Genomic DNA, 24,597 nt, shown 5'->3' on the forward strand with positions numbered 1-24,597 from the left:
TAAACCCCGCAAGCCCTGAGATACTTTGTGTCCATGTCTTCGGCTGGCTACAAGCTAGCATATATGGGTACACTTTTGCACCGCTCCGTGGTGTAGTGTGCAGTGCTCCGGCGCGCGAACGTTGCAATTTGTAAGAGATGTTTGAGAAGTTCTTGGTAGAAGCATCAAATGTGGAATGGCCAGTGAGAACCGTAAAGACAAAATGCCTAGTGCAAGGGCAAGATGGTCGTAAATCTGTTTCTCCGTCTCTGCTATATTTAGCGCTGCAAGAAGAGACAATACGGCTTCCGTTCGAATTGCCGTTTAGCTTTCGAGCCTTGCATGATGCAATTCGGAAACTACGAGATTAGGGTGGAATGGAGAATTTCTGTCACTTCCGAATGCGAATGCTGCCAGGTCTTCTCCAAACAGTTTGTACGTGTGCTTAACCATACCAGATGAACAAAATTATGTGTGTATGGGGGTGTAATTAATCATTTAATGACATCCGACTGGCACATGAGAGATCAAACATGAATGTTTGCTTCTGTTTTCCTGATCGCGGGCCCAACTGACGACTGACCTACATAGCTCTCTCTGTTCCCCAATCGTCTTCAGGGGGAGAGGCTCGATGAGTGTCAACAACCTCGGTCGCGAAGTAAAAGCTGTAGGGATAACATCGCTCTCCCGTTACAAAGTTGTCAAGCGTATGTTTGATTTTTGTCAGTTGTTTTTATTAGCTTGTTTGTACACTGTATTGGTGTTTTGTGTACTATTTTTCCGTGCTTTGTGTACTATCGTACAACTTTCATCCAGTGACGGCGCTGATCTCTCCCGTTTTACAGAAGGTTTGGCAACATTCTGTGTATCCGACGCTCATTTGTTTCGTCCCTCTTGCAACGTTCGGGTGTGCCTTGTGCCTCGAAAATGCCCGAAGTCAGTCAGAGAATTTAACTGATCGCTCATTTGTTGTTTCACAGCAGCCAGTTGGATATGCGATCAGTATAGGAACTCTGGTTCTTTCAGTTCAATAGGAACTTGGTGCCGGGGAAGGGAGTGAAGATGGTTCGAGATTGATGCTGATCACACTTTCTCTACCATTGTGCCTCTGTATCGTCATGTAATGGTCAAATGTAAAGGGGACCTCTCTCCGTTTAGAATATCAATATCAATTCTTATTTACATTAATTTATTTTGATAGAGTAGATATTACAAAGAAATTACATATTGTACACATACCAAGAATTAACATGATCAATAATTTAATTATTAAATGTTTATGATATAAAATTTATGGAAAATAAACGTACAGAACGCTAATGCTGCCTAAAATTTTATGTACATACTTAATTTTCAACTATCTTCCTCTCTATTGCCTATAGCACTATTTGCAAACGCATGTACAAAAACAGTTTGAATCAGTTTATATTTAAGAGATCGTATATTATGTTTTAAAACAATGGGCATGTTGCACTTGTACATAAGAAAGAGGCTATGAAGATAATTTCTACTGTACGCAACTAAGAATCAGAAGTACGTAAATGCACAAATGTTATTAGAAGCTGTATTTACAACGAAATGGCAACAAATCTTTAAAATGTTCCAAACGTTGTATTTTCACTACTTCCATTCCATTCTTAATATTATATTACTGAAGATTGCCAGAGATTTTAATGTGTATCTACTAATATTATAAATGTGCATTTTAAAAACTTGAGAACTTATGCCAAGTTTAACACACCTCATTTGGTAGGGGTGATCTTACCAAAGAATTAATATTTAAAGCGACACTCAACTTTAGAGGTCGTGTAGGAAAATTCCTGCTCAGAATAAAACACAATTAAGTTTTTCACCAAAATATTTAGGTTTTGTAAATTGTTCAATTATTTCTAACCATTAAGTAATGCATTTCATAACTTCTTATGTACTTACTAGCTGATTGCCCGGTGTTGCCAGGGTATTTATTTATCCCAATCTTCTATTAAAGTTGTCCGTGAGAGAAACATGGCGATCTTAAATCCACTCCGCATTACTTAATAGACTGCCCCTGTGACTTGTTGGTCGTGATCGAGATAGCAAGTCTCTCTCTCTCTCTCTTTCTCTCTCTCTGTGTCTCTCAAATGTCATCGTGAATGTCACCAATTAGCTTAGCGACTCCGAAAACTATGGATTCGACAATAATGTAGGTCGATGGCGCGGTGGTAGCGTCGTCGCCTTGTAATCAAGGGGTCCCGGGTTCGATACCAGGTGGAGGGTCCTGTAAACTGTAGGTCCAGTCCCGATTAGCCTTACTGTGAATAAAGTGGGCTTAAAACACCAAAACAAACAACTAATGTAGGTCATTTTATTTTTCACCCCCTCTCACCCCCATGCCGATAGGTGATGAACTTTGAGTTGAACGGCATTCGTAGTGTCACTATTCATCTTAGCGACTCCGAAAACTATGGATTCCACGCTAATGTTGGTAGTTTTCGATTATTTTTTACATGTCAGCCTCTTCACACCCCCCCCCCCCTAGGGGTGACAGGGGTTTGAACGGCATTCGTAGTGTCATTATTCATCTTATCGATCCCGAAAACTATGGATTTTACTCTAATATCGGTAGTTTTTGATTATTTTTACATGCCACCCCATTCCCACCCCTACCGCTAGGGGTACCAGAGGTTTGAACGGCATTCATAGTGTCACTATTCATCTTATCGACCCAGAAAACTATGGATTCCACACTAATATAGGTCGTTTTCGATTATTTTTACGTCACCCGTTCCAACCCCCACCCCTAGGGGTGCCAGGGGTGTTTTATCCACACAGTATTTCTTTCCAGATTGTAAGTCATATGTATACCAAGTTTGGTTGAAATTGCTCCAGGCGTTCGAGAGTTATGCCGGAACAAACATACACACATACATCAATTGTTATATATATTTAGATAGAAGAAGAAAATTCTTCAAACGCAGCAGCTAACTAAAAGCAGAGAAGTGCTTATGCGGCCACTGACGGTCGTAAAATCAGAACAGAAGGAAACTACAAATGTCGGATATCGAAACCAATCAATGAATTTAGAAGTGAATCTTCAAGGTAGAAGGAAAACTTGGGTAGCGAGTTTCAAGCAAGAGGGGGAATTCTCGGTGGAAGAGAAAACAGGAACTGGATAATAATGTCCTTGCTCGACGGGGTGTTTTATCTCTATGTTGCACAATACCTGTTCTGCGGGACGCCTTCGCCTTGGCAATGGACTGCACACCGGAGTGACACGTGTTTACAAATATACATGTTAGAATGACCATGACATTTGAATATAATATATTTAAATGCTATGAGAAAACTGTATATTCTCTTGAGTTTGGTTTTCTTCAAGTTTATGATATTCTTTGTTGTCAGTTCATGTTAATTACCGTTTGCTTATTATGAAGTGTCTGCTAATGAATTTAGGGCACTAATCAAAAAAATATGTTTTTTAAAAGAATCTACTTTTATGCAACGGCCGTGTGCATATGCCAGTCTCCTCTTCCGTGTCATCTGTTAGGATTTAAAACTGCAAGAACTACAACTACAAAATTTGGACTGATTACTATTCGCGATTAAAATTACCACCCGAGCGCTAATGTCGCTTCTAATATGGCTCTATATAGGATACATCCTTGTTTACGTTCAGTAGTAGTACGTAATAGCAGCGTGTTGTCATGGCTGGTATGGAAGAAACGTTTAAATTACGCGTTATATTTAAATATTGCGAATGCGATGTGAATTCCAGGAACAATAACGGTAAAGCTATGTCGAGAACGAAGCATTGAAATATGATAGGCAAAAATAACACGAAAAACGCAGACGAAACTAATGTATACGCACTGATTCTTCAAAGCAGTGCTGTTTCATCTGCACCTCAGGTTGTAACTGGTTTTATTCATAAATATCAATTTAAAACTTTACTTTCATGGTAATAGAATCATCTTTCGGAAAATAAAGCGAACAGACTCTTGCATTCTTCGTAATTTGCTTCCCGCATTCAATCTTCTGTCCATCAATTTTATTTTCCCTGATTTATTTACAAATTTCATTTTGTTGGAACACATGTAAACTTTTCACTTGTCTTGACCCACAAAACGATTTAGAGCAAAAGAACTGAAGAGTAGACGTTACTCTTTCGAACATTTCCCATGCTTTGAACGACTTCAACACAACATAGTATCCTATATAGAGTAGTTCCGCACAATCCCGCCAGATGGAACAAGATAACTCACAACAAAATAAATTGATTTTTTAAAATTTATTTATTTGAAAAATCCTGAATACAGAAAAATCCATTTTACATCAGGATATCAACTGGAAAAGAAAAACAAAATAATAAGATGGACACACATACATATATAACAAGAATAATAACAACTAGGGCAAAAAGAATATTATTTACACTTCAGCTGCTTTATGCACGCCGTTCTGTAAGTTTGTTTTGATAAATGGAAGTTGTAAATGTAGAGAAGTGATTTTTGTTCTAAAGATAGCCTTGAAGATTTAATGTAAAAGAAGTTGTTGCATTTACTGTTGGGACGTAGGATTCTGATATTAAGAAGTGGCAAGAGTTCGCTGGTGAAAAGTTGTCCATTATTGATTCTGAAGAGTAGTGTTAAATCTGAGAGTTGACGGCGAAGAGAAAGGACATCTGTGTTTGACTATTCTGACGAAGGAACTTACTACTTTGTCTGTTTTCTTTATATTGCTTTCACATACCATTGACCAAATACATGAACCATATTCAAGGATAGGAACCACACACATTGTAAAGTAGGTTTTGAGGGCAGAAACGTATGTTATGTCTGTAAATCTGTAAATTAGTCCAAGTGTTTTCATCGCTTTCGAAGTTATGTAGTTTATGTGATGGTTGAAAGTCAGTTTGCTATCAAAAATTACACCAAGATCCTTGTGCTGTTGTAGGAACGGAATAACCTGGTTGCATAATTTGTAGGATGGCACTGTGCTATTGAATTTTAGGGTAAACCTCATGACAACAGATTTTTCCGGATTTAATTTGGGATTCTAGTCTTGACACCAGCGTTCAATGTGTTTGAGATTGTCTTGGATATAATGTGTGTCTTGAAGTGAGGTAATGTTTCGAAATAATTTGCAGTCATCAGCGTACAATAATATTGAACATTCAGAAGAAATATATTCGTGAATGTGATTCACGAAGAGAGAGAAACACAGGGGCCCAAGAAAACTTCCTTGGGGCATACCGGAAACTACAGGAAGCCACGACGAAGAGCAACCAGATATGATAACCTTTTGCTTTCTATTGTGCAAGTAAGCGGAAAGTAGTTTGAGAAGAGGTCCGTGAATATTGAATCTATTTGATAATTTGTGGATGAGTTGCGTGTGAGAGATAGAGTCAAAGGCTTTGGAAAAGTCTAAGTATACGACATCCATGTCTTGCTTGGCATTCAGGCAGTTTACCGCTTTGGTAAGCAAGCAAGGTTTGAGTCACGGGAAGCATGAGGGAGAAAACCGTGTTGAGTGGGAGAGAGAAACGGAGAAACATGTGCAAGGATACGATTAGAAATGATTTTTTCGGCTAGCAGTGCAAGTGCAGGAAGTAAGGAAATAACATGAGTTTTGTTTCCGTGTTTGAGGATAGGGACTACATTTGCTTGCTTCCATGGATGAGGAAACACACCTTCGGAAAAACATTTATTAAAGATTGAGCTTATTGGTTTGAATAGAATACGGGCTATATGTTTCAGAAATATCGCAGGAATATCATTAGGAGTGGTAGCTTTGGAACTTGAAACAGATTTTAATAATTCTTGGACTTCATTGCAATTAGTTGAGATTTGAGAGAGAGAGTGTAGGGAATAATGGACCTGATTTCCGGTAGTGTGGTAGCGGTGTTCTTTGTAAAGTTACTGTAAAAGTACGAGTTAAAAAGCGATGAACGCTCCTTCTTTGTAGCAGACTTCCCGTTCCGGGAGACTTGAAGGGGAATACGGTTATGTTTTCGACGGGAGTTAATTAGCGTCCAGAATGTTTTGAGGGTTTTAGCAGCACTTTCTGTTACACTTTGAATGTAATTATTATAGTCTCTTTGAATTAAGTTTTTGCTATGCTTCCTTAAGTAAGTGAAACTGTTCTGCGTGTGAACGTTCGGAATTTGTTTTCACATGATCCATGCATTATTTTTGTTCTTCAGCGTAAGGTCTGTTTGTCTTACCACAAGAGACAGTAAATGATCGAAAGTGACTTGCCGATTAGGAAACTAGCCAATACGAAGATCTAAAATTTTCTACAACTGGCCCACAGCGGGCTGTTTGCATCATGTTTTATAAAGAAATGTATTATGCTCTAGTCAACACTCGAAACCAATCGATATATATCGATTTCTGAGAAACTACTAGAGATTGGAATCTAAAACTCGGTGGACAGAAACGTATATCTAATAGTAATCTAACCTGATATAAAACATCTCGATCGAGTGTGACTGTCTATGGGAAGTCAAACAGGTCGAAGTGAAAAATTGATATGTGTAACCTAGGATTCCTCAACATTCAGAAATAAAGTTACAAACATGTAATATGTGTGCCGAAAGACATGTATCAATTCTACAAAATATTCCGTATTGGTCCGGCCATTTGTCTGTTCACATCAACAATCGAACCATTCAAGTTGATAGCTAGGAAACTATTAAAACACAAAAAATGAAATTTCCGGCACAGAAAGAAATAGCAGGTTCCATAGGCGCCACCTTTAGGAGGGCAAGACACTTTCTGCCCTCTAACAAATTCATTACACGAGTACATGATAAAATATTGTTGTCAATATTGCCCCTCCAATATTTATATCATATGGGCGACTCTGTTAGTTTCTATTATGATGTAATATTTAATATCTCGACCAGTCTCTCTGCCTGTCTGTCAACTTGCCAACAAGGGGTAACATTAAAGTAAACTATGAATGCCGATAGTAATGTTAAGTTAACACAACATTAGCTATGTCCATTTGTCTTCCAGGAGACTACGAAAGGTATAAAGAGTGTAACGAGACAGTAAGTGCATTAAAATGCTAATTTACGATTATATACATTAACCTCACTAGCAATTCGTTAAAAAGTCTATAATCAATAAACTGGGAATATACGTCAGTGTTCTGATTACAACCCGTGGATCATATCGAGGTTACATATTAAATGAGGCTACAACTTATTGAACTTTTAGAACTTTGAAGGTCACCAAATTGCATTATACAAGTTCTTAAAACAGTGATTTCCAACCGGGGTGCAGCGAGATATTGTAGGGATAAACGAAACAAACTGATTTTTTTTTATTTTTTTAAAAAAACATTAAAATGTTCCTTATAGTCATCTTTTAATAAATGAATAACATTAGTACTAGAGTAAATATTTAACTGACAATAAGTTTAACTTGCTCCTGAAAAAGTATTCCACTTAGATTTAATATTAAAAAAAATCTAACAAGTGTGCCCTAAGTTTTTAATCTCATTCCCAAGGGTGCCACGAACGTAAAAAAGGTTGGGAATCCCAGTCTTAAAATATACAGGTAAATTAAAAAATAACTGAGGAAGTAGATGTCCGTGAATATGGTTACTGCAATGGCTGCAGTCCAAGGACTAAGATATTTGTTGTGTTTACGGGATGAATAAGCAACATGTGTACCCAACACTACAGGAAAATATTTTTGTTCCAAGAACTTGAGTTTGACACGTGTTTCATAGATAATTTACTTGCGAACGTGTTAAACAACTACGACGAACATTCCGACCTTCTTTTGTTATTTTACTGTTGCGTGTTATACATTTTCAACAGCAAGTTGAATTGAATTACCGGGCAACGCGGCCGGGAATTAGTAGAGGAGGAATATGATTGTAAATGAGGAGTAATTTAGCAGTAATCCTTATATTTTATAATTTTCTCACTTCTTTTAGGCAAACTGAGTCATAGAAGAGTTATAATCATGAGATGTCATTCACAAAATCTAGTGCTTTACACGTGCATTATTCGATTTTTTCCCATCACATTTATTTCTAAGTCTGGCCGGCCTCTGTGGCGGAGTGGTTAGCATAGCGCGCTACGACGCCACAGTTCTCGGTTCGAATCCCGGCATGAGCATGATGTTCTTCGTAACTGTCCATTCATCCATTTCATCCAATCATCACTTATTTTCGCGATTAGCCAAAGGTGCAAGAAAAGCAAAGTAAAATAAGCCAAATATTTTTTTTCTAAGTCTGGTTTTATATGAGTGAAATATTTTATACAATTGGAACTTTGAGGGTTCAACTAATTTTAAACTAATATTCATGCTTAAATTATTTTGTATGTTAACATATTAGATGACGTCGAAAATTAGCAAGATATAAACATTTGATTTATGTTATTTAGCGTCGTTTTCTTCGAATTTTGGCTAATCGCGACGATTCGATTAATTCAATTCAATTTTCCTTTATTAAAGGGCGAGGTTCAGCCTGCGGCTGTTCTACCACCTAACCCCGATGGATACATATACATACTAAATACATTCTACCTACTAAATACACAAAGAAGAAAGAGAGAAACATAAAGAAGACACAAAAAGAACAAATACAAAATTGAGAACAAAGGCTCGTCTACACACTAAAAATAATAATAATAATAAAAAGATTGAAAACAAATACACAAGGATACACAAATTAATTGACACAATTGTGCTTGGTGTGATATGGTTAAGAATAATACAAATTAATATTAATGTTATGTGTAAAGAACATATAAATGTTCTTAATATGCGAGAAAGGACAAAATATTGTTAAGGGTTGGCAACATGTAAGAGGAAAAGTAAACAAGCAAAATGAAGATGAAAATACTTGTTATTAGGAAGTTGGTTCAGAAATGAGAGCTATTATTCGTGAGTGCTGGAACACAGATATTGTTCATTTAACAATAGAGTTTTTAGATTGTCTTTGAATTTGTTGCGATTAGTGAGGGACGTCATGGAAGGAGGAAGTTCATTCCACGCTCTTGCAGCTGAATATGTACATGATGATTCGAAAAGCACTAGTGTGTGCTTTGGAAGTTCAAGTTTCGATTTTCCCCTTGTTTTGTAATCATGTATTTCCCTTCTGAATTTTAATTTCTGGAATAGGTTTCTAGGTGTTTTGGTTTGTAAAAGATTATGAATACAAAAAACACAAAGGCAATTTTCGGCGTCTGGTCATGTTCAACATTTTGTTTGCGTTTAGGGTTGGGAGGATATGATCGTATTTTCTTATATGGTACACGAAACGGAAACATGAATTTTGGACTTTCTGGATTTTGATTTTGTTTCGAACGGATAGATTTGCTCCGAAAATTACGTCGCAGTAGTCCAGTAAAGGAAAGATAAGTGATTGGACTAGTCTCATTTTAATCTCTGTTTTTAGGCATTCTTTAAAGCTGTACAGCGATCTTAGCACAGCGTAAGCTTTTTTAATTTGTTCTTGTACATGAAGATCCCAGTTAAGGTGTTCATCGAAAATGACGCCTAGATTTTTCACATTTGTTGAATAAGGTATTTTATATGTGTCTAGTCTGATGCATATCTCGTTAGGATTTATTAGAGAGAGACTATTTCGGGAACCAATAAGAGAGAAAGTTGATTTTTGTGGGTTTATTTTTAGACAGTTACTTTTACACCAGGTATTTATGTTGGATAAATCATCATTGAGCAAAGCTAAGGCTGCATCCAGCGATTTCGGTGGAAAAGGAATTTGTAGTTGAGTGTCATCTGCGTAATAATGAACTTTACTGTGATTGATTACGGTAGGTAAGTCGGCTGTAAAAATGGTATAGAGGAGAGGGGCTAGAATGGATCCCTGTGGGACACCAGAAGAGTGATGATATGATGAAATTGATGAAGGGACACTCACGAAGAACACCCATGTTCAGGTTAGTTTTCGAACCCGCGACCCCCTGGCGTCTTTGTGTGATGTGCTAACCACTCCGCCACACCTATCAACCTCCGTGGCGAGTTCCTCCTCAAAAGTAAAAGTAATTCCACCACAAACATTATATTTTATGAAATTGCATTATGAGAAAGCAGGATCAATTTTCTTCTGAAATACACATAAAATGGTAGATGCAAGAATTTGAGTTTTTGTTGTGCACTTTAGGCACAGAAAGGCTAATCGGGACTGCATCTATAGTTTAGAGTGGGATCTGAACTAGGGATGGCCAGATCCGGATCCTCCTAAGGATCCGGATCCTAACATTTTTCGGATCCGGATCCACGGATCCGGAATTTTCGGATCAGGATCCGTTTTGCCATCCCACATGCGCTTCTTTGGAAAGTAAGAATGTGTTTATAACATATTGTTACCTGCTAATATACATATATATACATACATACACATATATATAGTGTGTGTGTGTGCGCGTGCGCGATTTGTAATTAATTAATACACTGACAAGGGAGGTCTAAGTCTCCCCCTCCAATTTCCATGATACTTGGCAGGTGTATAGAGGCCCCCCCCCCTCAAATGGCAAGATGAGGAGAAATTGAAGTGGGGATCTGAACCCGAAATCACGTAAATATGGCATAGGAAGAAACAGGGGGCATAGGGCCTCTCTATACACCTGTCAAATTTCATGGGAATCGGAGGGGAACACAGGGGTCAGATGATCCCCACGTCAATTTGTCCTCATCTTGACATTTGAGGGGGTTTTGCCCCCTAAAACCGTTTTTTAGCTGAAACAAAAAAACACGTATTTCTTCCTTTGGGCCCCTCTATACACCTGCCACGTTTCATGGAAATCGGAGGGGAACACAGAGGTCAGATCCCCACTTCAATTTATCCTCATCTTGACAATTGAGTGGGTTATGCCCTGTAAAACAGTTTTTTAGATGAAACAAAAAAAACACGTATTTCTTCCATTGGGCCCCACTATACACCTGCCACGTTTTATGGAACTCGGAGGGACACAGGGGATCCTCACTTCAATTTGTCCTCATCTTGACATTTGAGGGGGTTTTGCCCCCTAAAACCGTTTTTTAGCTGAAACACGTATTTCTTCCATTGGGCCCCACTATACACCTGCCACGTTTCATGGAAATCGGAGGGGAACACAGGGGTAAGATCCCCACCTAAATTTGTCCTCATCTTGACATTTGAGGGGGTTTTGCCCCCTAAAACCGTTTTTTAGCTGAAACACGTATTTCTTCCATTGGGCCCCACTATACACCTGCCACGTTTCATGGAAATCGGAGGGGAACACAGGGGTCAGATCCCCACCTAAATTTGTCATCTTGACATTTGAGGGGGTTTTGCCCCCTAAAACCGTTTATTTATTTATTTCGTCTTCTTTTACATGGCGAAGTTAAGGCTGTGGAGCCTTTTCTTCCACTTGACCATGTTTACAAAAAAATTGAATATGAAATAATTAAAATTTTGAAAAAAAAGGAAGAAAAAAAATATATAAAAAATTACAGAGAAATAAAAAATACAAAGCGAAATTACATATAAGAAAGGTAATCTAACCTATAGATACGGACACACACACTCACACACACACATACATACATATCTTTGCCCTTACACACGTACAAGCAAATACATAACACTACACTTACTTAAGCACAGTCCAATATTACACATACTTAAAACACAGTCCAATACGGTATACTTTGACGATAATTCATCTTAACTATTACTCTAATTCATTTTAGTGCCTTACGTCCTTCTATCATTCTCTGCACCCGCCATATTAATAGGGAAATCAAACATTTAATTTTCATTGTATAATATGTGTAACTTTAACAATTTTTTGAACGTCACAATTGAGGAAGAGACATGAATTTCAGGTGGCAACTTGTTCCAAAGGCCTGCTGAGGTAACAGTAAAAGAATTTGCATAAAAGTTGGATTTGTGGAGTGGAATGGACAGCAGAGACCTTTCGCGCGATCTGGTGTTGTGGCTGTGAAAGTCGGAAAGATGTTGAAATCGGTTATAGAGATATTGCGGGTCTTTTATTTGGAGGATTTTGTACAGTAAAATTAACTTATGAAAATTACGTTTATCGCTTAATTTAAGCCACTCGACCTTCGCAAAGTACGATGTCAAATGGTCTGAATATTTTAGGTCGAAAACGAAACGAATGCAGGCATTTTGAATTCGCTGCAGTCGTTTAGCTTGCTCGTGATTGACATCCAAGAAGGCAATGTCGCAATAGTCAACAATGGGAAATACAAGAGACTGGACCAGTTTAATTTTTATGCGTTCAGGGAGGAAGTTTTTGAGCCGATAGAGTGAATGCAATGCACCGAAAGCTCTTCTAGATACAGAGTTAACTTGCTCTGCCCAGGTGAGATGTTGGTTGAGTATCACACCCAGATTCTTAACAGTAGTGGAGAAGGGCAGATGAATGTCATTTATGTTGAGTCTAGGGAGGCTAGATTTATCTATTTTGCTCAAAATTCTAGGGGAACCTACAAGAATACACTGGGTTTTAGTCGGGTTTAGATGTAAGCCATGGTGTGCAGACCAAGTACTTATTTGTTTAAGGTCATTGTTCACAATTTCTATTGCATGCAGTATTTCTTGCGGGGGGAAAGAGAAATATAACTGAAAATCGTCGGCATAGATATGGTATTTACAGCCGTTAAGCACCGTCGGGAGGTCGTTTATATACAGAGCAAATAAGAGGGGGCCGAGTACGGTGCCTTGAGGGACACCACATGGAATGTTTTTCCACGACGATTTTCCATATAGGTCAACGACACATTGTCGACGTTCTTGTAGATAGGAGCAGAACCAATTAACCGCGGAGTCGGAAAAATTGAAAATCGATGATAATTTAGCGAGTAGAATTTCATGATCAATTGTCTGAAAAGCTTTTGTAAAGTCTAGAAGTACCAGAATCGTAAGTTGTTTATTGTCCATGGCTAGCCTCATGTCATCGGTTACGTTGACAAGAGCCGTGCAAGTGCTGTGGTTACTTCGAAAGCCAGACTGAAGAGGATCTATTAAATTATTTCGCGTTAGAAAGTCCCGGGTTTGATCGCTGACGAGATGCTCTAGGGCTTTAGACAAGGCTGGGAGGATGCTGATTGGTCGGTAATCGTTGACGTTTATTATGTTGTTTGTTTTAGGTATAGGGCGTACCAGGGCGAGTTTCCAAGACGAGGGAAATGCGCCGGTAATTAAAGAAAAATTAAAAATATGAGTGATAGGAGCAAGTACGTGGTAGAGAATTTTTTTAATCATGAGGATAGAAATTTCATCTACTCCTACGGCCGATGACTTTATCTTCTGTAACGATTTTCTGACCTGTTCCGGCGAAAAATAAGGAAAACAAAATTTTGGAGCAGTTGTGAAGCGTGTTTCAATGTTACGAATCGTTTCGTGTTTCACATTATCATCGACGATCGGAAGATCACAAAAGTGATCGTTCAATACTTCCGGTGGAAATTTATTAATGGATTCGTGGTTTCTCCGTTTCCCAACTCCCAGTATTTTCAATTTTTTCCAGAGGACGTCAGGTTTGCTTTCGTATGTTAGTAGTTGTTTAGCTGAAACAAAAAAACACGTATTTCTTCCATTGGGCCCCACTATACACCTGCTACGTTTTATGGAACTCGGAGGGACACAGGGGATCTTCACTTCAATTTGTCCTCATCTTGACATTTGAGGGGGTTGTTCCCCTAAAACAGTTTTTTAGCTGAAACACGTATTTCTTCCATTGGGCCCCACTATACACCTGCCACGTTTTATGGAACTCAGAGGGACACAGGGGATCCTCACTTCAATTTGTCCTCATCTTGACATTTGAGGGGGTTGTTCCCCTAAAACAGTTTTTTAGCTGAAACAAAAAAAAACGTATTTCTTCCTTTGGGCCCGTTTATACACACACGTGCCAAGTATCATGAAAATTGGAGGGGGACACAGGGGTCAAATCCTCACTTCAATTTGTCCTCATCTTGACTTTTGAGAGGGTTTTGCCCCCTAAAACCGTTTTTTAGCTGAAACAAAAAAACACGTATTTCTTCCATTGGGCCCCACTATACGCCTGCCAAGTTTCATGGAAATCGGAGGGGGACACTTAGATAACCTCCCTTGATAGTCTTACACTTTATAATTATATAACACTGCATATATTATAATGTTTTATTTTAATTTGTAAAACTGTAACTGTAGACCAATTGTATAATTTTTGTATAACATTTCTATCTTGTTATATGTTTTAAAGGTTTCATTCTGGAATGGAATGTCTCACATTTATGTGTGTTTTCATTTCCAATACATTCGAATGAATACATATTCGTTTCAATGGCATTTACAAAATCACCTCTGACATTTTATATTAAACAAGTAAGATTATTTTTGTGCACGAGTGTGTTAGCCGATGCGTAGCAAAGTATTTTAGGAACAACACTTGAAAAAATTCTTGTAGGACTAACTAATGAAAAATTTCTTTGTAATCGAAGATCATAATACCTTTTAAGGTGTGGTAATATTATAATGGGAATGAGATACGAAACTCTCGGATCCGGATCCGAAACTCTCGGATCCGGATCCAGATCCGGAATTTTAGGATCCTGATCCAGATCCGTAACTTTTGGATCCGGATCCGGATCCGTTTGGCCATCCCTAATCTAAACCACTATGTGCCTCGACAGGTAATTAAACCGGGACCATTATCACTGCACCATCGGGAAAGACCGGATGCAAGATCACCCATCATTTATACATCCTGACCATAGACGGGCGCAGACCCTCTGATTAGGAGGTCTACCAAAAATGTAAAATCGTCATATCTCCGTTACTAATTGAGCTAGGAGGATGGTTGATAGCTCGTTGGACTCTGAATGAAGTCCTCTTTCCGATTCTACAATACAAAATGGGGGTTTCCATTTAAAATTTCCCAGGGGACGGTGGTGTGGAATCAAGTGTGATATCATTGAGTAGCTTTCTTTCACTTATTAAACACGTACTCTTTCGTTTTCCGATTCGATGTGTATTTCTCACGATATGTGACCGTTCCGGGACTTTTGGACCACCCGGTATGTACACACAACACGTAATTACACTGTCCTGAACTCCTGATAGCTAAACTGTGTATATGAAGTTGGAAGCCAGTGTTACAATACACATCAGTATTTCTTGAATGAATGATATCAGCACTGTAATGTTCCTGTGATAATGCACTTCACTGAAATGCCACGAATGAAATGTAGCCACGTTAGGCCTACGTTGTTGTTGAAGTGGCGTATGCAAGGGGGAGGGTTACGGGGTTTAATCCCCCCGTTGAGCAATATAAATATTATGAAAAATACTGTGGAAAAAAATAAAAATATCAAATTTATCACAGTCAATGATATGCGACAATACTTTTACTACTACTAATAATAATAATAATTGGAATTATTATTCCAATGCTGCACGGAGGAAAGCACAACATTCCAAACACACGTCTTTCAGAGTGAATGTCTTAAAAATAAACTCGAATTGTTGAAAATAGAATATGAGGGCAATTATGATTTAAAAGAGAAAAAAATGTTGCTTTGTACCTCAGTTGCAATAGTGTTCAATGAATATGTATTTTTTTGTGTGAACAATGAGAATTAAGTAAAGAAAGTTATTGGTTCGTTGTAAGCTGCTCATACATAAACAAGGACTAGGCAGACAAGAATACAGTCACCAGTCCGTCTTCCCATTGTTTACTTTTGAGTTTCTGAATGTCTCTCTTTAAAATGTCTCACCTCGTTGACTAGGCAATTATTTCGTAACAAAGAAACAAAAAAAATTATCCTAGATTTTGTTAAAAATCGAATGAATAGAAAGTAATTTCGTTCAATTGCATTTATAAATATTATATTTATATAGATCTCTACTAATTAATAGCCGGCCCCCTTTGCAAAGTGGTTAGCACACCGTGCTACGACGCCAGGGGTCCCAGGTTCGAATCCTGGCCTGGGCATCAATGTTTGTGATGTCCATTCATCAATTTCATCATATCATCACTCATTCTCATCTTCGCAAATTAGCCAAAAGTGGCACAAGAAGCGAAATAAAATAAAGCAAATCAATCAATCAATATACAAATTAATGGTAGTAGTGGTATTAGTATTATTAGTAGTAATTCAACTAATTAATTATAAATATTAGTAATTAATTATGTGTATTATTATTTAATTAAAGTATAATAAAGGAATGGTAATGTGAATTTCGAAAAAGTTTTAGAAATAACCCCCCTTGTTAAAATCCTACTTACGCTACTGTGTTGTTGAATATTCGCAACGCAGTGGTTTTGGGCTGTTGCTGGAGTGACTTCTCCACGAACACTGGTGGAAGTAACAAAAAATGGCGGCACCTAGGCACCGCACCCTATATGAATTGACCAATGGGAGTGCAGGTTTCTTAAAGCATTAGACATACACAAAATAAACAATTGAAGTTATACAGAAACAAATGCGTAGCAAAATAAGCGAGAGAAAAGTTACGTTATATGCGAAAATAAGAATATATAAAAAACATATATCGTGGTTAGTTTTTTAGAGAGATAAATCTCCAACAATAAGCGAAAATCAGTGGCCGAGAGCGAGTGCAACACTTTGTACTTTAACCGTGTAATTGCGTATCTAATACGTAGAATTAATGTGATTCTTCATCTAATTAATGAGGAATGATCCCGGAAATCTGCGCTTGCTATTCTTTGCCGAAAAGCAGCTCGATTACAGCAACAATATTAGGCTTCCTACTATTTTCTGGTTACGTAATGCAAGTCTCAAGATCCTATCACGCGGTTGTTCCCCGCATTACGCAAGAGAGAGCCCAGCAGAAGAAACGCCGAGAGCTGAAGATAGAAAAAGTTCCTTTTCCGAAGCGGAACGCTTTCAAGGCAACAGTTCCCAGCCACGACCATGGACGAAAGGAACGCCTTTCCCTAGGTCGTCGGGAACAAGGACCAGCGACGGCGCAGGCTCCTCTATTGTGGTGGCAACACAGCATAACTGATAGAGGCGCAACCACGAAATTTTGTCTGGGTGGGGGGTACCTGGATAAATATGCCAATAATAATAATAACAATGACATTATTATTATTAATTTTGGTGGTGGTGGTAGTAGTAGTATCAAAGACGTTATCATCCTCGTAAATCACGCAAAAAGGAGATAGAAGTCTGTGTTAAAGCATTTGTGTTGGAACAAACGATTTGAAATATTTTGTTTCAACATGTTCAATTCCACATTAACTAATAGCCTAATGAAAAAAAAGCACACAAACTGTATTTTTGAAACAGAAAAATGCATGACGAATATACGAAATATTTTTGTACATATGACATGTATAATTTTAATTTACAGGATCAACGAAGTTAGTAATAAGGTGTGGTATATACAGCGTATATATTGATACACTTGAAGATTGAATTGTATCTTCTGCAAATATGCTGTATAAAGAAACAAACTGACGGGGTACTGAGTGAGGTGAGTGTACAACGTATGAAACATGGAGTGACGTTAAAATAAGAAAATACGTATGCACTATGTTAACACTAAATTGTGTACATATTGAAAGTTTCTTTAATATATATAACTTAAATAATTCATTACATAATCAATTCATCCGCGTCATAACAAACCAACAGCAAAAATTAAAATGATATATATTGTCTCTCAAATGTGCGCACATCTTTTCCTCAAAACATTGTCCATCAATTTAAGACAAAACTGTTTAGCAGCAACCGTCTGAAGTAGGCCTACATAGTTGGCCTTACTTCTCCCTCTGGTAATTTACAATGTATTAGAGAAATTACTAATTATTGTGAGCAAGAATATTTCTAGATCCAAATCTTTCCAAACTGACAACGGACAGAGTGAATAAAGTCTCAAGTGTTTCCACCACATCAAGCAGTACTAGATATAATGTGTTGCAGACAGAGCCGTAGCTAGAGATTTCTGCGCCCGGGGCGAGAATAAATTTCGGCGCCCCCTACACTCGCCTTGTCGAACTTCTACCATTGTTTATTACTTAAATAATATCGTTTATTCAAATTGACGTTTCATTTATGCTAACAATTCTAGCAATTGTATGTAATTGTAGCAATTACAACTATCGACTTGTGGGCCTCCTCCATGGCGCAGTGGTAGCGTCATTGCCTTGTAATCAAGGGGTCCCGGGTTCGATACCCGGTGGAGGCACAAGTGGTTCGGATCCCACTTTAAACTGTAGGTCCAGTCCCGATTAGCCTTACTGTGCATAAAGTGGACTTAAAACACCAACTCAAAACTATCGACTTGTTTGTACGTATACACATATTCTTTTGAATCAAGGATCATTATTGACCTCTCGTTGTGCAATGACAAAAAATCCTAGAAATGAAACTAATCCATGCAAGAAAAATATATTTCCATATGAATAGCATATCTATTTCTTAGGCAGCAGAAAATCTGTAACAAAGATTATTAATGTAATGTAATGTTATTTTTATTACATGAAACCCTTTCAAATACCCTGCAAAGTCATTGAACGAACTAGCTAAAATCATTCAGTATTAATGTAATGTTTATAAAGTAAAACCTATTTACACTGCAAAATGTTATACTGATCAGCCGAAATCAACAACAATAAAAACAAAAACGTATTAAGAACAACAATCAGTACATTATTATTTGACAATTCTCCTGTGCGAACATACTAGCTACAGTTTCACTCTTCTTGCCTTTCGAGCAGCAGTCATTAATAACATCATCGAACACAAGTGATTGAACTCTGTACTTCTCAACAGATAAAATAGCCAGGTTAGTCAGCTTTTCTTGACTCAAGAAAGAACGCAAGTAATTCTTTATAAGCTTTAGCTTACGAAAACTCCCTTCACAAGATGCAACAGACGAAGGTAGATTTAAAAATAGTTTCAATGCCGTGACAAATTTTTGGTACAACTCAATATAAGATATTTTATGAATGAATGAACGAGAGAGCAGTGAGTGGTGACAATTGTGACAGGCATTCCAAGTGAAAGTCTTTTAAAAATGCTTGCGCATGATGTTTAAAGAACAACAGTTTATGAAGTACCTCACTTCCGTTGATATCCTCGGGGTATAATGAAGCCAGATCAAAGACTCCCTTTCTTGAAGTTTCATCTGACATAACTGCCATATTGCTTGGAATAACTACGGAAAAATCCTCCAAAACTCCCATTAGCTTGAATCGATCGCCTATTTGTGACAAAATTGAATCCAATGCACAAAACAAGCTCTTCCCAATTTTTTGTTCTTCATTTATGGCTACACTTTTATCTTCTGCAACTTCATCGAAAAATTTGGTTCTCTTTTTGGGACGCTGTTCTCGACTTGTAATGTTCATATCATCGCAGGTATGTTTGCTTTTCTCAAAAGCGTTCGTCACAATTGTTTCCCGATTGGCAGACAGAAAGCTTTCTAGTCCCTGTAAGTGACTAACACCTACATCTATTGTAACAGACTTTTCTTGTAGCCGTAGGTTGACTTCGTTAATAGATCGAAGGATATCAGCCCAGCAGAATAAGAACACAAGAAAGTTAAACTTCTTAAGGCTGTGTAGCAGGCATTTGGCACCGTGTACTGTTTGGGGCGACTCTCTTGAGAGGTCACATAATTCCTTCAAAGCTGCAAAGACATCCGGAAATTGGGTGCTTAGAGATTGTACTGCGTTTGCTTTCGAAGACCACCTAGTTGCTGATTGACTCTTCACAGTAATATGACTGCCGACGCAGCATGAACACCAACTAAATGTAACGAGTGTGATGCACAAGGAACATGTCGAACTGTAGGAAACTGCTGAGAAATGCGAGCTTGAACAGTGGAGTATTTCCCCGATATTTTGACATGGAAAGGCCATCATTCTGAACAGCATGTAAAATGTCTTCAGTTAAGGTAGCGCCAGTTTGGTTGTCAGTAGTAATGAAGCCAACGAAACTTTCTTCGATTTTGCACTCTCCATCTGAAAACACTGTAGCGTAACGATAAAACACATCCTCACTAACAAACAAATAATATATATATAAAAATTGGATACTTATTTATTTTCTTTTATTTGTTTAAAAGAAAAGCTTGTAATACGAGCGCAGTGAGCAAAAAAATCAATATATTTGCAAACTGGCAATGATATTGTTTTAATAGGGCGCCAATACTTTCGAGGGGATCGCATGCATCCTTTATCACAAGTAATTTTCAATTTTTTCTTCTTTCCGTTCGGCGCCCCCTTCCATCAGCACCCCGGGCAACCGCCCTTCTCGCCCCAGCTACGGCTCTGGTTGCAGCAGATCTAAAAAAAATATGAGCAGAATTTGGAGGAAACAGAACATAGAACAATTAACTTATCGCCCGCTGTTCTGAAAGGCTTTAACCCATTTTGCTCGAATGCATCATATTGAGGTATCTAGTTGCAACATTAATTTCAAATAAAGAAGGTAAAGTGTTTCCCTGTGCATAGCACCACGCCATGAAGGCGTATAGGGGGTGTGGGGGTAATTTAATTTCAAATTAAATCCTCCAATTTTGCTGCAATTGTGGTCACAATTTTCCATCTGAAGGTGCAAGAGTAAATTTAAAGCCAAGATGGCCATAAATTGACATTTGTGAACACTTTTATGGGGGGGGGGGGGTTATAAGGGAGGTGTTTTCGAATAGATGGATGAATAAATCACTTGTAAAAATAAAAAAAGTGTCGTGCCCAAGTGGTGGTTGGAAGGGTCATAACTCCCCTTAGGCTCATTATTCCTAAAGAAAGAACGTCAAAGGTAGGACAAGATGACAAAATGAAGAATAACTAATAAAAGAAGTACACGTACCCTCCATTTAGACTTGTTGAATTTTTTAAATCCACTGTATGCACAGATAGGCTAATCGGGACTGGACCCAAAGTTTAAAGTGCGATACGAGCCACTATGTGCCTCCAGAGGGTATCGAACCACGGACTCCTCCCCTCTCGAAAATTCTGGGCACCCCACTTGGTGCAAGATAATTTTCTGACACAATCCGCGTATCATTGAATATATGTGACTCAAATCAAACTTTCACAATTTAAGTTTTCATTCGTGTCTGGTATTTTACTGTATTGCAATTCATGACGTGAAATTGTCGAGACCATTTTGATTATCCTGTATTTTCTTTTCGAAAATGCACTAATATTTTTAACTTCCGTGGTGTACACCAGGCCCGTACACAGGATTTTTTTTAGGGAGGAGCTGGACCTATGTTTATGTTTGATTGATTGATTTGTTGTTTTAAGTCCACTTTATGCACAGTAAGGCTAATCTGGACTGGACCTACAGTTTAAAGTGGGATCCGAACCACTTGTGCCTCCACAGGGTATCGAACCCGGGACCCCTTGATTACAAGGAGACGACGCTACCACTGCGCCATCGGGGAGGCCGGTTATGTGTGTGAGTTGTGTGTATATATATACAGCGTGAGGCACCTAAAAGTACCACCTGAAATAGCGAAGAAACCATAAACAGTAGCAATGTGAGGTTTGCGGGAAACAATAATATCAAATGGGGCTCGTAAATCGTAGGTATGGGGTGGGTCGAAAAATATCGACAAATGGGGCATCTGGAGCAAAGTCGTATTTTTTAAATGGAACGATATACAATAACATGCATAATATAAAAGAGCACACGCAGAGAAACACAACGCCGTTGGTCTCATGCATCTACTGCACATAGGAACGAAGATATGGCCATGTGAAAATATGTAAACAAACTAACAAGTGGCCCACTTGACCGTCAGTGCCACGGCATGTACAAGTATGAGATGTCGGAAGTCATTGGACAAGATGAAGACAGACAGTGTTACAGCATAATGAAAATGACCATGACAGTATGTGGAAGAACCACTGCGTAAGAAGCGAAAACCTGTCAAAGTGTGTGTTCAAAGTGGTGGCCGTCAGCTGTGACACAGGGAACGAAGCGCCCACGCAAAGATCGTTGCACAGAATGTAGCATCTCGTAGAGAATGTCCCTACAGGCCGCAGTAATGCGGTGTTGCATATCCTCTGGAGTTGTTGGCACATCCCGGTAGACAATGTCCTTCAGCTTTCCCCACAGGAAAAAGTCTAACGGTGTCAAATCTGGGGAACGAGCCGGCCATTTGACAGGCCCTCCACGTCCAATCCAACGATTTGGAAATGTATTTTCCACACATGCTGTAGCGCGTCTTGCACTGTGAGCTGGGCACCCGTCATGTTGGTACCACATTTCCCTCCTTGTCTGAAGTGGTATGTCCTCCAATAGTACAGGCAGTTCATGTTTTAAAAACTGTATGTATCGGTCAGCATTCAGTGTCCCTTGTATAAAAAAAGGGCCAATGAGATGTTCACCCACTATACCACACCACACGTTCACACTCCATGGGCGCTGGCGTTCCACTTGGAGAAGCCAATGTGGATTTGTCACCGACCAATAGTGCATGTTCCTTTGGTTGACATTTGCATGATTGGTAAAAGTTGCCTCGTCAGTGAAGAGGATACGTGAGAAATCGGGTGTGTCGTGTCGTAACATCCATGTGCAAAACCGAACACGGTCCACAAAATCATTCCCGTGAAGTTCCTGATGGAGGGAGATATGATATGGGTGAAACTTGTGTGTGTGTGTGTGTGCAGAATGCGCAATACACTTCGCTGACTCATCCCAGCATCCCTAGCAATTTCACGGGAGCTAACGTGCGGATTCACAGCAACAGCGGCGAGAACATTTGTTGCACCTGCCTCACCTGTAGTTGGCTTGTTCCGCACACGTGCTCGTGGTGTTACACTTCCGGTGTCTCTTAATTTCATAAATAACTTACCAAACAGACGTCGAGATGGCTGTCGTCTGTCCGGATATCTCTCGGCGTACACACGGTAGGCTTCTGAGGCATTATTTCGGCATTCCCCATAAATCAGGATCATGTCCGCTTTTTCTATGTTTGTGAACACCATAATCTTCGCCCTTACCACTACGACTGCTTGCTATGAACTAACACGATCTCGTGGACCTGCTATCAAAACTTGCTCTGCGTAAAGGCAGTTCTGTCAGGCACCTGAGAAGTCTTACATGCCGTGGTACTGACGGTCAAGTGGGCCACTTGTTAGTTTGCTTACATATTTTCACATGGCCATATCTTCGTTCCTATGTGCAGTAGATGCATGAGACCAACGGCGTTGTGTTTCTCTGCGTGTGCTCTTTTATATTATGCATGTTATTGTATATCATTCCATTTAAAAAAATACGACTTTGCTCCAGATGCCCCATTTGTCGATATTTTTCGACCCACCCCATACCTACGATTTACGAGCCCCATTTGATATTATTGTTTCCCGCAAACCTCACATCGCTACTGTTTCTGGTTTCTTCGCTATTTCAGGTGGTACTTTTAGGTGCCTCACGCGGTATATACTGTATGTATACAGTGGCGGCTATTTGAGGCGACCTAGGGGCAGTTGCTACCAAGAGAAAATAACTGTCCTTTCCCCCCGCCCCCTCCGCTTCCCCAGTTTTCACACCCAATCGCCGATACTCGTCAGAAGCATCTATATAGTTCGGAGTTTCGCAAATTAAAAATGTTTTCAAATTTCATTTATTTTCTTATACTATAATCAATGAACAGCCACGATAATTCTATGTTTAGAAAATAAAATATTTATAAATTAACTATCGCAATAGCAATTATTATTACAATAAAGAATTCTAAATGTAAGTTAACCCATAGCCCGGTACGATCTTTTTGTTTTAGGTCCACTTTTATGCACAGATAGACTAATTGGGACTGGACCTACAGTTTGACGTGGGATCCGAATCACTGTGTGCTTCCACCGGGTCTGGGTAAAGAAGGCTTAGCATTAAGAGGCCATAATGCAGGAGCAAAAGTGGAAATAATTGGGGGAGGGGGCAACGACCATCTCATGCCCCTCCATTCGCCGCCACTGCTGGTGGCATTGCATCAATGGTCATAAAACTAAAAGTACCCAATATCGCAGGCTGCAGACTTCTGAAAACTGCCTCACTACACAACAACACATTCATTTATTCGACAAAATTCAAATTTTTTCAAGTTTGAAAAATCGTAGATGTATTCGTATTCTCGTAGCTTTTTGTAAGTTTACATTTAAAAATTTTATGGCTCGAGAGGGGGTGGCATGTCCCCCATGGCCTCTCCCCTAGATACAGGCCTGGTGTACACATTAGGCTTATATTAGGTACAACAGGAAGTGTCTTAACGCCTGGAGAAGGCATCAAAATTCAGCATGGGTCACGGAGATTTCCAAGAAAATTAAACGAAGGGGATTGTTATGCTTCAGTAATACGACTTTCAATTGTCATTTCGAGAACAAAAAAATCCCATTGAAGATTCGCTATGCTTCCAAGGCCGAAAAGGGACACATTGGACGATCAGATGAACAAAGTTCAAGCGTGATGCAACTTCAAGCATCACGAATTTACACAACAGCACTACGTAAGGCAGTGGCGTAGCCCGGGGCTTCACGTTCTATGGAGGTGATACGAAAAATGTAATGAATTGAAGTGTGAAGTAAGAAAAATAGATGAAAAGACTAATTTTTGTGGGCAATAAAATTAAAACATTTTGTTTTTATATGGCTTAATTTAACGTTATAATTTGAATGAATACGTCATACGTTAAATCAGA

The 24,597-nt window shown here is 38.8% G+C and overlaps 2 protein-coding genes across 2 annotated transcripts in view; both read right to left on the reverse strand.

Moving 5' to 3' along the window:
* Positions 1-24,597, reverse strand: part of LOC146001756 (uncharacterized) — a 222,365-nt gene that overhangs the window by 75,203 nt on the left and 122,565 nt on the right. The window lies entirely within an intron of this gene.
* Positions 18,890-24,597, reverse strand: part of LOC146001425 (uncharacterized) — a 75,012-nt gene continuing 69,304 nt past the window's right edge. Inside the window, exon 3 of the mRNA XM_083138743.1 lies at positions 18,890-19,697. Within this exon, the coding sequence (XP_082994869.1) occupies positions 18,890-19,697 (808 nt within the window). The remainder of the gene's footprint in view (positions 19,698-24,597) is intronic.

This window comes from Lepisma saccharinum, chromosome 17, assembly GCF_977018435.1.
Source record: "Lepisma saccharinum chromosome 17, izLepSacc3.1, whole genome shotgun sequence".
Lineage (NCBI taxonomy): Eukaryota > Metazoa > Arthropoda > Insecta > Zygentoma > Lepismatidae > Lepisma > Lepisma saccharinum.